Raw genomic sequence first — 15,258 nt, 5'->3', positions numbered from 1 at the left:
AATCCAACAGACGTACCGATTAGAGTAAGAATTTCTGAGACAAACTTTGGAATTCGATGAGGTCACTTCATCGTTTCAAGACTCAATTTGCCTTAATAGCAAATTATCGCAAGTAAAATAGAAATTGATTGAAGAATTCGGTTTTTTTGCTACAGACTCTGAAAGTCACTCAAAATGTAAAAACTTCTCCAACACTAAATTGAATATTTAGAGAGAGCGGTAATATGAAGAATGGGGCTTTCTATTGCTATTAATATAAAACAAAACTAAATAATACTTATAATTTGGTTCGGACCAAACACCATGTATTTACGCGTGTTATTTTATATAACCTTCTTACCTATTCCAGCTAGAGGTATAGGGACATGATGCATAAAACTGCGTAAAACTTTCAGCATACTACGTCACGCTGAGAAACCGCAAGAAAACCTGGCTTAGACAGCAGATAATAAGATAACCGATGCCCGAAAATGGACGCAAGGCTTGTGGGGAAAAATGGTTGAGGTGGGGAAAAAGGGCCTTGGGGCGAAAAAAGATCAAGAAGAAGACCACAGATGCAATGGAAGCACAAAATGGACGAAAGAACGCAATCTAAAAGAAATCGATACCAATCAAGTTGAGAATTGCTGAGAAAGAGATGTGAAATCTATCATAGGGTATCACAGTTTCGGCAAAGTGAACGTTTAGATCGAGAAGAAAGTTAAAATATGTACTACAAGTAAATTAAAATAAACGATGAAATATTCAATCATTGATTCGGTTCTCTTTAACAATTAAGCAAAGCAAATACAAAATTCAATATTAACGATTATAAAACTCTTTTGGTAATTTTTCTCTGCTACGAAAAGGAGTTTTTTTTTAAATGAATTATGGTCGGAGGAGGTGCCTTTTACTCAGAGATGCTGAATGCCTGGTCACACCCCAGTTCTTTGATTGTTTTATATTATTTGTTAAGCGCCTTGACCCAACTGAGATCCATTGAGAATTTAAAATTAAACTAACATAGTGCATGCATTATAACTAACCAACATAAAAGTTAAAATAAAATAATCTTGTTTGTCGACTAACCGTACTAACATACATACTAACCCAAAAATGTAAAAAATCAAACGGAAAATTAATAAAAGGCTTTATTATTATTAGAAGCGCGGTTTTTTCTTTTCCGAGTGGGTTTTCATTTATCAACGTGTGCGCTGTTATTTCTATATTTAAAAAAATACATTATATAAATCCATAATGATAAATTCACGTGTTAGTATGATGTTTAATTACTTTGCTGATAAAAAATTGTAATACAGTTTTACAAGAAATGTTGTCCGCAGGGAGAAATGTTCATGAAAAGCTAAAAAGCCTGTCATAAAATTCAATGTAGCCGAGTTTACTGGTTACATTATTTAAACAATAAAGTGCTTGGCTGAAAGTATATATTTAATGAAAGTCTAATATTAGTATAATGAAATCGTTCGGAAATAGGCAATCAAAACTTTGTCCGGTACCAGAGTTTTATGTATCTTTATTGAAATATTTAGATTAAGGCGCGGACTGACTAGGATTGTAAACGCTACAACCAACCCTACATTATTTGTGTTGGTCATGTGGCTAAGCTAAGCAAATGGGCATTTTACTGGTTTTCTTTTGTTTATTCAAAATTTACATAATAAATTGAAAAATTGTTCGGTTTAAGTTTTAGTAAAGTACTAATTCTATTCAATTCTTTAAAAAAAGAATATTGTTATCGCTTAAAATTAGGAGATTTTTGACTCCAAAGTTTATTTTTGGGATGCAACTTCCAAATTTTTTATTGGATATTTCAAATTATATATAAATATTCTATTCGGTTAAAAATTATCATTAAATCCTTATTTTAGTATTTTTTGCGTCGGAATATTTTCATTGCGTTATGTTGTAATCGACTCCCTAAGAAACCAATTTTTGTTGATATTGATGTATGACCGCGCCTTAAGGTTGTTTTGAACTTTGTGATTTGGAAAAGTTTAGTCTTATTGACAGAAAGATCACGAAACACTACTACTTTACATATATCTATGTGACGAAGAAGAAAACGTCTATCATATAGCAAACGCCTTCAAAGACCACATTCATCATCATCAGCCGGAAGACGTCCACTGCTGGACAAAGGCCTCCCCCAAAGATATCCACGACAATCAATCCTGCGCTGCCCTCATCTTATCTTATAGGCAGGGTCACTAACCATTGGGCCTATATAGGTCATCATAATTATAATATTATAATCTATATAATTTAGGGGTTTATACCTTTAGTCTCAAACTCCTTGCCGTAGTGCCGCAGCTCCTCATAAACCTCTGTCTCCATATCATCCTCGGCCGCTTCGTGTGCCATGGCTTTGTACAACTTGCAGGCCACCAATGACTTAGCCAGAGCCTCCTCCCCGTGAGTCCACATCAGTAAAGCCATCTGGTGTCGCTTTGTTAACACTGCCCACATCTGAACAGTTTGTTAGTTTTAAGTCATCGATAAAATATACTATATTTATAAAATAAAATAAATAAATTTTATATTATCTAAATAATTTAATCACTTAAAAAATAACAATTATTGGACTTGTTGCAACTTTCAAGTAGATCCTGTAGATGGAGCCGCAACCTGAGAGTTGAACAAGACATAACAAGATTTACGGTAGATGCTTCATTCGAACGGTAGGCAGAGTTGGTAAGAGTGCTCGGATGGGATAACGCAGGCTTGAGTCCCGAATCGTCCATAAATATTAGAACAATTTGGAATTGTTTAAGGATTACGCATTAAGGAAAAATATTCGAAACTTTCCTCTTATCACGTTGCCCCCGGTTCGATCTTGTACGCCTCGTGCAAATGTGTTTTCGGTTTTCGAATTTATTTATTCGACTCTTTATTAGGTTTGTTCTTATGATGTCGGGACAAGAGAGTATGAGCTGCGTCGATCACATACCAACAGGTGACCCCTGTATGCTCGATTCTCTTACTCTTCCACAAAAACCCTTCTCTGAAGCTTTGACCATATATAGACTATGTCTCCCTTTTTTATCGTTTTGTCACACACACTATTTCTCTTTCGTTTGATAGTTTTCTTCACTGACCTGTTTAAATATCACTGGACAGACTGTTCGATATCTTTGACAGCAAAATTATTGTGCCTATTTGAAGCGCTACTCGCGAGCGTCCAGAGAACTAATTTTGACGTATAATACAAATGGCTGCGAAGGAACGTACAATACACTGAAGTATTTATGCATTTTGAATAAATTTCGTTCGTTTTACGTGTTATTTATACTTCAAGAATCAACGTAATAAAGTACACATTTTTTTTTGTAAATAGTTTCCCGCCATCTATTGATGTTTGCTGAGATTGTCATCACTAGCTTTAGTACCGCAGACTCTCCCTACATGGCCAACAGCGCCAAAATGGCGAATATCAAACAGGCACAAAAGCACTTTGACTGCCGCCAGTCCAGAGGTATATAATAGAAGAGGTCAGTCCTTTTCTTTTTCTTTCGCTATACGTAGACTGACATTAGATTGTAAGTCATAAATTATACTATTTCGGGTTAAACATACCAACACAGAAAAAATTAAAACAAATGTGAAATTTGTATCAGTGTGTGGAGCTGAACATTTATAAAGATAGAAAATTGAATTTTGTGTTTAGGTCATTGATTAAGATTTAAGTTCTGATCGTATGCAATACTAATAATAATATACATTTGAGTTAATCCCTAAATTGGCTAGTATTGTTTGACGATTAGCTTTATAAGACGTGACTATTCAAGGCCTGCCAATTCATATTAAAAACACGTTCCTTATTAGCCAAGAACCAACCTCATGCGGCAACTAATAACATTATGAAGTAGCTTACAAAGCGTAGCTAAGCATCTAATTGGCACGTAGATAGTGTTAAAGTTTTGAAAATAATAATAAAAATAATATTGACACACTCTTACACAAATTATCTTGCCCCAAACTAGGCATAGCCTGTACTATGGGTACAAGACAACGATATATTTAATACAATATACTTACTCCAACATACATAAATACAAATAAACATCCATGACTCGGAAACAAACATCCATATTCATCATATAAATGCTTGCACCTACCGGGATTCGAACCCGGGACCTCTAGCTTAGTAGTCAGGGTCACTAACCATTCGGCTATATGGGTCGTCGAAAAATATATTGCAAACAAAGAATTTCAATAATTTTCTTATTTCTTCCACGTTATTAGTGTTATGTAATAATAAAATTTATTGTCTTGAACTTAATTTAAGTATACAATATCAGCTTATTTCAAACAAACATTAAGACAAAAGGGAGTAGGCTCAGCTTATGCTGCTTGAAATAATATTTTCATGCAACGCTGGTTTTCAGCCATTCCCATCTGCCTAAGGTGTAAGGTGGGATACATAGTAAAGAGGGCAAACTAATAAAACGATTAGAATGCAGAATGCAGTTGTATAAATATACATATGAGTGTGTGTCAATGTGTCAGTTTAAATGTAATATGAAACGAGTTGCAAATGTTATGGTTAAATCATGAAAAATATTTATTTAAGGGAAGTTCTTTCCATACACAACAATTGAAATTTTCAGCATCCTGTTGTTTTTTTAACAATGCCATTTTATAATTACCCTTAAACTGATTTATATTTAATGATAAGATCCAATTAGTTTATGAAGCGAAACTTCTGTATAAAGCCCCATTATTGTGGCAGTTTCTAGGAGCAATTGAGCTTACAAATTGCTAACGATTGCAAGTGAAGCGTACTTTCATACTATAGTTTCTAGTACCTATGTAACTATTACTACCTGAAATCCAAGCTTCAATACCTATACCGCTGAGATTTATTTGCCTTCCTTCTTTAAAGTATATCCTTCGTATTAATTTAAATTGTTTACCTATAACTATAATTTTAAATTTATATGGGTTACTGGCAACCCAAGCGCTGGCAGCTATTTCGGTCAACGGATCAGCTTAGCTATCCAACGTGGAAGTGCTGCCTGTAATCTTGGTACGCTTCCCGGTAGTGATAGTTCTAATTTTATATAATCATAGTATTGTAAATATAGTTATAAGATTTGTTTTGTTTGAATAAATACCAATGAAAATATTTTAAAGATATCACGATTTTTGATAAATAAACTCTTTTATAAATGATATTTATGCCTATATTTTGATTATTTCGTGCTTAGTGATTATTTGATTACTAGTTTAATCTTAATTTTGAAGTCTGATTTTACCACTATAGTAAAAACTTGTTCAGGGATCCTAAATGTCCTAATTCTCTTAACGGCTATGGTTCTTAGTGTTTCCTTCATCATTTTGTATGCTTTGCTCAGTAAAACATATACCTACTAAAGAAGACTACTTTTTTATAAAAATAAGGGACGAGACGCTCAGCTGATGATAATTGATAGGCCCTGCCCATTACAATGCAGTGCCGCTCAGGATTCTAGAAAAACCCAAAAAATCTGAGCGGCACTACAATTGAGCTCGTCACCTTGAGACATTATGTTCATTTGCCCAGTAATTTTACTAGCTACGGCGCCTTTCAGACCGAAACACAATAATGTTTACACATTACTGTTTCACGGCAGAAATGGGCACCGTTATGGTACCCATAATCTAGCCGGTATCCTGTGTAAAGGTGCCTCCCACTGTACTTTCATTTGATGTAAGTTTCAGATTGAACTCAGATCAATAACTCTATCGTATTCAATCACTATAAATGGATCGTATCTATGTTGTATCCATTTGTGCAATTGCTGTTCGAAACTAGGAGATCAATCGTTTAACGTTTGATAAACTATACGTTTCAACGACACATTGCCAGATTTAGGGTATCGGTTTTAATTCAATTGAATTGAGAATATTTTGGGAAGCTGCTTAGAGAATAGAGGTTTTATGTAGAACGATGTTGTTTTACAACATTTTGTTACGTTTGAACATTACATACTAAATAACTTACAAATACCCTCAATATTAACACTACAAGTATTGTTGCTTTATATACAGAGTGATTATTTTATTTACAAACAATACAATACTGCAAGAACGTCGAGGAGGGTGAAAAAGATTTTTTTTTCTTTATAAATTACTTGCAAGGGTTTTTTAATGTTACATTTAATAAAAAAAAGATAGCTTAAGTAGGTAATCGGGGAGCCACAATACATCCACTCCCACTCAACACCTTAGGTAGGAGGGAATGGCTGAAAAACAGCGCTGCATGGAAACATAAATCCATGGTTCCATGTCAGGTGAAGCTGAGCCTTTTCCTTTTGCCTATTGTTTCATGGCGTAGCCTAATAATTCATTTTATATTTGTAATGTTTTTGTAAGGAAATAGAGAATTCATTTTTATAATATAGTTTATCTACACCCATGCTTTAAATCCTCTATTAAAGATTCTATAACAGTTAGCTTATTGCCAACATTAAAACACCCAATGTCCTAATAACCATAACATCATCATCCAAACGATTATTGTAATGAAATTTAGTACAACATTATATCATCCGTTTTCATAATAACACTCTTTTGGACGATATTATGGTTACTAGTACTTTTTTGGGTTTTTTAATGTAAGCAGTAAGCTGTTTCAGAATCTTTTATAGAGGATTCATATTATGGGTGTAGATAAAGTTTTTTATGCAACTGTTGATAATTAGGTATTGCAACACTTATTTGAAACTATTATAATTATAAATTAAACCCACATTCGTGTTACCCCTTATTACATAATAGCTGCATAAATCTATGTATATATATATATAAATGAATTGCTCTTCGTTAGTCTCGCTAAAACTCGAGAACCGCTGGACCGATTTGGCAAATTTTGGTCTTTAATTATTTGTGGAAGTCCAGGGAAGATTTAAAATGTGAATAAATATGAAAATACTCGGAATTAAATAAAAACAACAATTTTGATTTTCCTTTGATATGACCCCCGTCGTTCAGAAATCAAATTGAAAGAATAGTTTAAAATGAAAAACTAACTGGAATTTATATCTTTCTAACTATCTCATGAGGTAAATAATCAACTTAATTTTATACACAGAACATCGTCTGTCGGGTCATCTAGTCTATATACATATATAAAAATGAATTGCTGTTCGTTAGTCTCGCTAAAACTCGAGAACGGCTGGACTGATTTGGCAAATTTAGGTCTTGAATTATTTGTGGAAGTCCAGAGAAGGTGAATAAAAAGGAAAATGCTGCTAAATTTAATAAAAAACAACAAATTTGTTTTTACTTTGATGTGTCCATACATAATTTCTATGAGAGAATTTATTGACGCACGGTTTGACAGTTCTGCTGTGAAACAATTTCATTACGACAGCAGGGTGCATATTTTACGAAGTAATTTTTGATGTTATGATAATATATTATTGACAAATTCATATAAAAACATTATTTCACTTATTATATACAGAACAACGTCTGTCGGGTCAGCTAGTAACTACTAAAATAGTGTAGTAATTCGTCCGGTACACGTCATAGAAGATGCTCTACAATTGTGGCTTATTACTTAGGTTTTACGTACTTTTTTAAGGTTATGTATAACTTTATTTATAAATGACTTAATAAATAACACTTTTTTTTATTGACACACTTTTTACACTAATTATCTTGCCCCAAATTAGGCATATATAGCCTGTGTTATGGGTTGCAAGACAACGATATATTTAATATAATATACTTACTTAAACATAGATAAATACATATAAACATCCATGACTCGGAAACAAACATCCATATTCATCATATAAATGCTTGCACCTACCGGGATTCGAACCCGGGACCTCTAGCTTAGTAGGTAGGATCGCTAACCACTCGGCTATACAGTCGTTAAAGTTTTTATATAAAAATAAACTATTAAAGCTAATTAATGACTAGTCCGTACATTTGAAAAAAATATTAAGCAAGACTAATAATTCCTTGATAATTTTATGTATGAAGCTTAGATTATTTTTGTGTTTAGATAGACTGTCTGTGAAAACGTACGAAAAATCAGGTTGTAAGTTAACCTCTTGAACAATGCACGCTAACACAAAGTGATATACAGATCCCGAGTGTAAGACGTAGCTTGTCATGCACACAAATGTTTAAAATTTACCAGTGGGAGGCTCCTTTGCACAGGCTAAATTATGGGCACCACAACGACGCCTAATTCTGCCGTGAACCAGTAATATGTAAACATTACTGTGTTTCGTACTGAAGGGCGCCGTAGTTTAGTGATATTACTGGACAAATGAGACATAACATCTAATGTCTCAAGGTGACGAGCGCAATTGTAGTGCCTCTCACAATTTATGGGTTTATCAAGAATCCTGAGCGGCACTGCATTGTAATGGGTAAGGCGTATCAATTACCATTAGCTGAACGTCCTGCTCGTCTCGTCCCTTATTTTAATAAAAAGAAAATGTAATACACCCGGCCCGTTTTCATCGGTTGCCTAGCAGGTAGAGGCTGTATGTAGACCTATAAATTATCTAATATAAGAAATCAATTTTTTAATAGATTTTTAATGGACTTACCAGCAGTTCGTTGAAGGGGTAATCAAATAGTGCCATCTCTGTTGTTACTGGCATAAACCCGGCGATCAGTGAGAGTCCACCCGCGTTGTTGTGACGAGTGAAAGAAGCGCTGTTGCGATGGACGTTCACACTCTTGTTCATAACTTTCGCGTAAATTGGACGGAACTTGCGACGAGTGTAGTAGCACCTGTATTAAATAATATTCAAATATTTATATATATTACTAGCTGCCCCGACAGACGTTGTTCTGTAAATAATAAAAAAAATACTGTTTTATAGGAATTTGCCAATAATCAAAACATCAAGAATTATTTCGTAAAAAATGCTCCTGTTGTTATAATGAAATTATTTCACAGCGGAACTGTCAAACCGTGCGTCACTACATTCTCTCATAGAAAATATGTCCATACAAAACAAACATTGAAAATAAAACGAATTTTGGGTCCCAAATCGAAATAAAAACTATCCTATCTCTCAAGTTGGACTTAACTACACTCCATGAAGTAATCACCATTTAAATCCGTTCATTAGTTTAGGAGTCCATCGAGGACAAACAACGTGTCACGTTATTTATATATATTAAGATTTATGCGGAGCTGCTCGAATTATGAAGTATCCAGTGCTCTTTTAACGGCTAGATAACATTGAAGAAGAATATTGATGGATTGGGAACAGACTAAGTTCTGCAGCATACGCGATTAAAAAGATAAGACAAATAATACAATATTTGTGAGAAGAAGAGAGCTATTCGCACTATTTAAAACCTAGGTGCTTAAGCTAAATTTAAAGAAATTAACATCTTGACCGTTGCCTTTCAAAATAATCTTGATAATGTAATGTATCTTCATAGGGACATAAGTGAATTCGCTAGAAACTGTCATAACAATAATGTTAACACCAGGAACAGACATAAGCTTAAAATGCCTACTACTCGGCTAAGTCGAGTTAGCAAGTCTTTGTGGGGCGATGTAATATGCTTTTACAACGAGATCCCAGAAAATGTTCAAAACAAAAGTAGTACGATATTCTAAAGAATTGTAAAAAACGTTTGCGTGGTAAAGGTTACTATAATATAATTGACTTTCTTAATGATATCACAGATTGGGAATGGAGGGACCGCTCTAAGTCTTTTAAATAATAAGTTTAATTGTACGATATTACTTTGTAAAAAAAAACGCCCACTTAGTTCGTTGCGCTCGTTCTATTCAGGTCTCAGGCATTTTTTTGAAATGGTTGGTAGTTTTTGACTTTCAATAAGTAGTTTGATAAAAGATATTTGAATTTGAATTTGCAGCGCAAAGAGACGTCGCATCTTTGAGTCTATTTTATTGCGCCAACCACGGGGAGTGTTCTTAAGAGCTGTTTGGTTGAATTCCTGCCGCCAAACTCCACTTTCATCACAAATTTAGATGATATCATCCTCAACATCTTGATGTGCGGTTACAAGTTACCTTATGCCACGTCCAACCAAGCTGTGAAATTAGCTTCGGTTGTTGCTGTTGTTCCAGGAATATTGCACGAAACTTTGGAAACGACTAAAAACATTTTGTTCACCATACCATACCATACAACTACAAAAAACATATATTTAAGAGAGTATTATGTTCAACAGCTCATGATCAATATTTCATCGCAGAAAATGGTTTACTAGTAAACTAATATTATATACTATCTCGTAGATAAATAATAATTTCCTTTATGTATGAGGCTGTGTAGAAAAGCAAACATATGGCGCGACGTCACAAAGGATTCAATCAATCTCAGCCAGGCTTCATGAAAATGCGATCGGTTAAGAAATATAGGTCTGCCGAAATAAAATGGTTTCCCGAGCGTTTATTAAAATTTAACTTTGTTCATTTCATTTTGACCGATTCCACATAGATCAATTTCAAAGTTTTAATTGTATTAAAGTTGATTGCCAAAGAATGTTTCTTTGATTATTGCATCTTTAATTTGTTGAAGTTTAAACATCTTATTTGGTGTATTAAAACAAAAATATTTAAAATTTTCCCTAACGTGCCAAAACAAGAATAACTTCATTATTTATCAATCATCACTCACAACTCTTTGCGAACGGGTATGTGGTTCGCCCGGACATAGTACCTAAAGCAACAGATCAAGAGATACTGGCCTTGAAGGTCTCAAAGTCGCAGTGATTCGAGAATACTGCAGCTGGTAAGTAATTCCATTTTCATAAAAAAATAAAATCTTGAGGCGAGGCGTATAGTTGTGGACAACGAAATCAACGTGCGAAATTCGGCTATTTGTATTTGACACTATTCGTACATGAACAATTACATCTCCGAGCACTCCCCGTGATATATGCGGTTAAATATTGTTGCGTAGCAACGCTTCGACGAATATGACGAGAGTTGTCAAAAGACCCGGGTTCGATACACCTACTAGTGTATGGAATTTTTTGGGTTTCGTAAAGTTAATAGCAATTTCTAGTACGTTCAAGATCAAATCGAACAGAGTAAAGAGGATAGAAAATGTGTAAGCAGGATAACAATAGTTAAAAGAAATTTCTAGAACAATTTAAATTTAAAGATGGAATGGGGGAATCATTTTGAAAATAGAACAGATCCGGGGGTATATACCCGTACTAAGCGTGGCCTGCGCCAGTTCTAGTTCTGACTCGAAAGTGTTAAAGAAGAAGAAGAAAAGAAGAAGTAGTGAAAAGTGCCAAGTGATCAAGGTGAAGAAGAAAAGAAGAGGCTTAGAATTCGGTGCGGTGTGACGCGTTGAAGGTACCGCCGCCCACAAGAGGAACAGCGGCGGACCGGCAAAGTGCAAGTTCAGAAAAAGTGAACGCAAATAAAAACTCGTTCCTATAAGCGGAGTATTATTTCCAATCCCTGACCCACTCTCGTGTCTATATCTAGTAATTCTTCTAATTTTGGAAGGTAATCTAGCTTTCATTACTAAATCAGATGAAGAAGGTCCGTACTCCAAAAGCTATGTCAATTGTAACACGAAAATAACTTCCTATCTTCAAAACAGTGCATAAAAGAGAAGAAACAAACTTGATCATTGATTATGTTTTGAGACTACTTCAGGAACGTTACCAGCTCAAATGTTGTATATTTAAAAAAAGAAACAGAAAAAGCAATTTAAGTGCACAATGTAAGAACTATAAAGTGTAATAAAATCCATATAAAATATTTGTTCTTATAGCAAATAACCCTCGGTGTTCAAACAAATTTGCTTTATACGCTTTTTTGGCAAATTTCAAAATAGCATTCATACTATTTATAAAAAATGTTTCTTTTGCAAAATAATATAAAGGTCCAGTGTTATATTCATTTGGAAACCTAAAAAGATTATGTACAAACCTATAAGCACCTCCCATGAGCTTATTGATGACCAGGCCTATGTCGTGCAGCGTGTAAATGTAGCCTCTGGGCAGATGCGGTCTTACATCTCTCAGTATGTATTGCATCGTATTGCTGGGACCACTCTTGGTGTTGTAGAGTTCTTCAAGTCGAGGTATCGTCAGAAACTTCCGCATGGAGACCCCGTTCTCCAACAGCAGCTTCACGAAGTCTATGCGGTCATGTTCCAGAGCTTGCATCATTGCTTCATCTAGAGCTCCTGTAAGAAAAAATCAAAATTCTAGAATTAGTACGATCGGAATCATCCCACTTCTGAGGATAGATCTTAAGTAGTAAGTGAGTAGTATTTAATATCATTTAGAATTTATTTTTTCTTAAAAAAATTAGGTATTTTTATGTCAAATATGTAAAATGTTATATACAGAGATATTAATGTGGTATCCAATACCTTGGGTTTTCAGCAAAACCGCCGACTCGATGCCAGCGAGTCGCTTAGGAAAAGCTTAAGTTCAAGCAGTGATTAAATTTTCCATGGAAACAAATATTACGTAACTAAAAAGTAATCATTTCGATAGAATCATTTTATTTCTGAGACTTCAATAACTATAGGTTTTATTATGATTACACTATGTCATAAAAATAAATACATCTTTATTTGTAACAGAACAAATGACTCGACCTTCTATACTGTTAGTGTTAAAATTGAGTTAGAAAAATATCTTATACGGGCAATACCATTTGGCTCTAATAGCTGGTATATTAAGAGCCCTGAGGCGGACTTGATTAAATTGGCGTGACAACTGATACGGTCTACTGATTTTAGGTAGGACATCTACCTCACCACATAAGCATTTCTGGTAGATTTAATTTTATTCCTCAACGACTTCAGTTCTGTTAGTACAAAAGATCATCAAAGGTTGACTTATGAATATTTACAATACTTGCTCTGAATTACTAGCACATGGTTACGATTCTAATAACCAAAGGAACTGAAGGTAGAATCGTTGGTAAGGCAACGACCGAAACCTTATGAGTATCAAATCCACCAACCATATCAGTAAGGCATGAGAACATACACCATACACTATAAATGTCAACGGGCAATTCAAAATGGTTTCTATAATATTTTTAAGTATCTATAACGGGCTAGACCAAAATATAGTGATTAACTGACCTAAGTGAACTAAAACCAAATAATGGTCATGAGAATTAATCTTGAATAATCCGTTCGAAACTTACATAATATTATCAATACGATCAATTAAGATCGTTGGGATTGAAATAGGAAATAATGGAGCACCAAGAAGAGAATTTCATATCCAACACTATAATATTGGGGTTCAGGCAATGAGTTTCTTGCTACTTCTTCTCATTAGCTCAACCCTTTACGAAGTAGCGGTAAATTCAATAAGAAACAATATTTATATATTTTTTTTGACATTCATAAGTGTCATTTTTGTGACCTACATGAATAAAGTGTTTTTGAATTTGAAATTTTTTTATTTGAACATCAACCCTGCCTGAAATTTGGAGATTTCCGCTTATAAGTAACTCAACGCTAATTGAGCTCTCAAAAGTTTTGAATCGTCAAAAACAAAGTCCACTTCACCTGTCACCTTAACAGCCAACAAAAGACCAATTACTGAACACTAATTTGGATAATTTACTATAACGCTGCCAAATATTTTGATAGATTAAAGAATTTTTTGACTTCTGTCAGCAGAGTTGCCCTATACTGAATTAAAAGTTTTTTCCACATTTAATTACTAAAAGTAGTTTAAAGACATTAGGATCACAGCAATTTCGCCCCATATCGTCCTGGAATAACAGTGGAAATTAAATTATTCATTGATAATATTTTATATCAGCGATTCACAATAAATATGTTTAATATCTGATGGCAGGAAATAGCACTTACTACATTATTATTTTTGTGCCGCGAGTATAGTTTATTTTCTACTTCAAACACATGGAAAGGGATGAATTTACAAACATGGGCGAAACAAACATTTCACCCTTCACGGCTGTAAGGTATGTAAACAATCTCGGGATTTAAGGCAAGTAGAGTAGTCGATGAGCGATAAAAATACCTACACTTTGTTGCTCTAAGCCATAATGGAACCCGCAACATTTTGCTTACTAGGTTCACTCATCAAAATATTATAGAAATTAAAATTTTAATCAAAATAACAATAGGCTTTCACTCAAACAAATTAAAATAATAAATCGATTTTCATTTTTGACGTTAAAAAAAAGACTTGGGATGGAAGCTTAAAATGATTTAATTTGGAAAATAAGTTTCCAGCATAAAAACGCATTATCAGAAAGACAGCGTCCAATAATTTTATTGCCAATTTAGAAAATACGAGGCATCGATCAGCATTCCATATTCTGTCAAAGGGATTCAGACTTTGTTCTGTATGACGCGTAAGGACGAATTTCGTTGAGATATGCATATCTTGTTTAAATTTCAGTTCGGTTTATAATTATTATTTGAATAAAGAAGTTTTATTTATATTTCAATTTATTCACGAGGTAAACTTATATTTCCTTTAAAGTTAAATAAGTTCAGAGAAAAAATGGATACTTTTCGAATAGAACCTTTTAAATGGATACTTTAACTTCAGAATAATACTGTCATTTACGAGAGGAGAATATTCGCATTTGCACGATGATAACATTTTCAAGCTCAGTTTATTTCGACTAGACACATTTATTAATATTCGGATTGTCTTACTCTGCACCTGTCTGGAGTGAACTGTGATAATGACGTAAGCACCTGGGACCGTCTTTGTTTTTATTAGGGAAGTTATTCTGAGACCTTCTAGAAAATTGAAACAGCTTAAGTTCAAGAACTGACAGCCCAAATTAAACGATAAATTCTTTATTAAGGTGAGGATGTACGAAATAAAACAATTTTTGTTGTCTATATATTCTCACAGCATCATGACGTACGCTATTTTACTGTGGGTCATGCTGCTGACATTGATATAGTGTTTGCTCTGCAAAAGAGAGCTGTTCGTGCTATATATCAGCATATGACTGTTCATTGTCAGTACATTAATGAAAATTTAATATACGTTCACAAAAATCGGCACCTTTTTGCTCTTAATAGTGATTTTCATTATTATAACACTAGAAATAAGGGATTGCTTGTAACTAATTCTAGTAGGCTTCATAAGATACATAATAGCTTTAAGGGTAAATTTATACACTTCTATAATAAAGCCCCAGCTACTGTTCAGGCATTATCTATAAATAAATTTAAATGTTTAATAAAAAATGGCTCTGTCGTAAATCCTATTACGCCACAGCTGAATATCTAAGTGATCGGACAGCCTGGGACTAGATTATGATTATTTTATAGCGAT

At 33.9% G+C, this 15,258-nt stretch overlaps 1 protein-coding gene across 5 annotated transcripts in view; it reads right to left on the bottom strand.

Annotated features, from left to right (window-relative positions):
* Nucleotides 1-15,258, bottom strand: part of LOC126972044 (transient receptor potential cation channel trpm) — a 311,245-nt gene that overhangs the window by 60,149 nt on the left and 235,838 nt on the right. For all 5 annotated transcript variants that reach the window (XM_050818611.1, XM_050818612.1, XM_050818613.1 and 2 more), the window contains 3 exons: nt 11,888-12,146; nt 8,553-8,739; nt 2,277-2,466 (listed from right to left, as the gene is read on the bottom strand). In XM_050818611.1, coding sequence (XP_050674568.1) covers nt 2,277-2,466; nt 8,553-8,739; nt 11,888-12,146 — 636 coding nt within the window. The remainder of the gene's footprint in view (nt 1-2,276; nt 2,467-8,552; nt 8,740-11,887; nt 12,147-15,258) is intronic.

This window comes from Leptidea sinapis, chromosome 25 (assembly GCF_905404315.1).
Source record: "Leptidea sinapis chromosome 25, ilLepSina1.1, whole genome shotgun sequence".
In the NCBI taxonomy this organism is placed as follows: domain Eukaryota; kingdom Metazoa; phylum Arthropoda; class Insecta; order Lepidoptera; family Pieridae; genus Leptidea; species Leptidea sinapis.
Note: the sequence above shows the minus strand (reverse complement) of the source record. Positions and strands in the feature narration are given on the sequence as shown.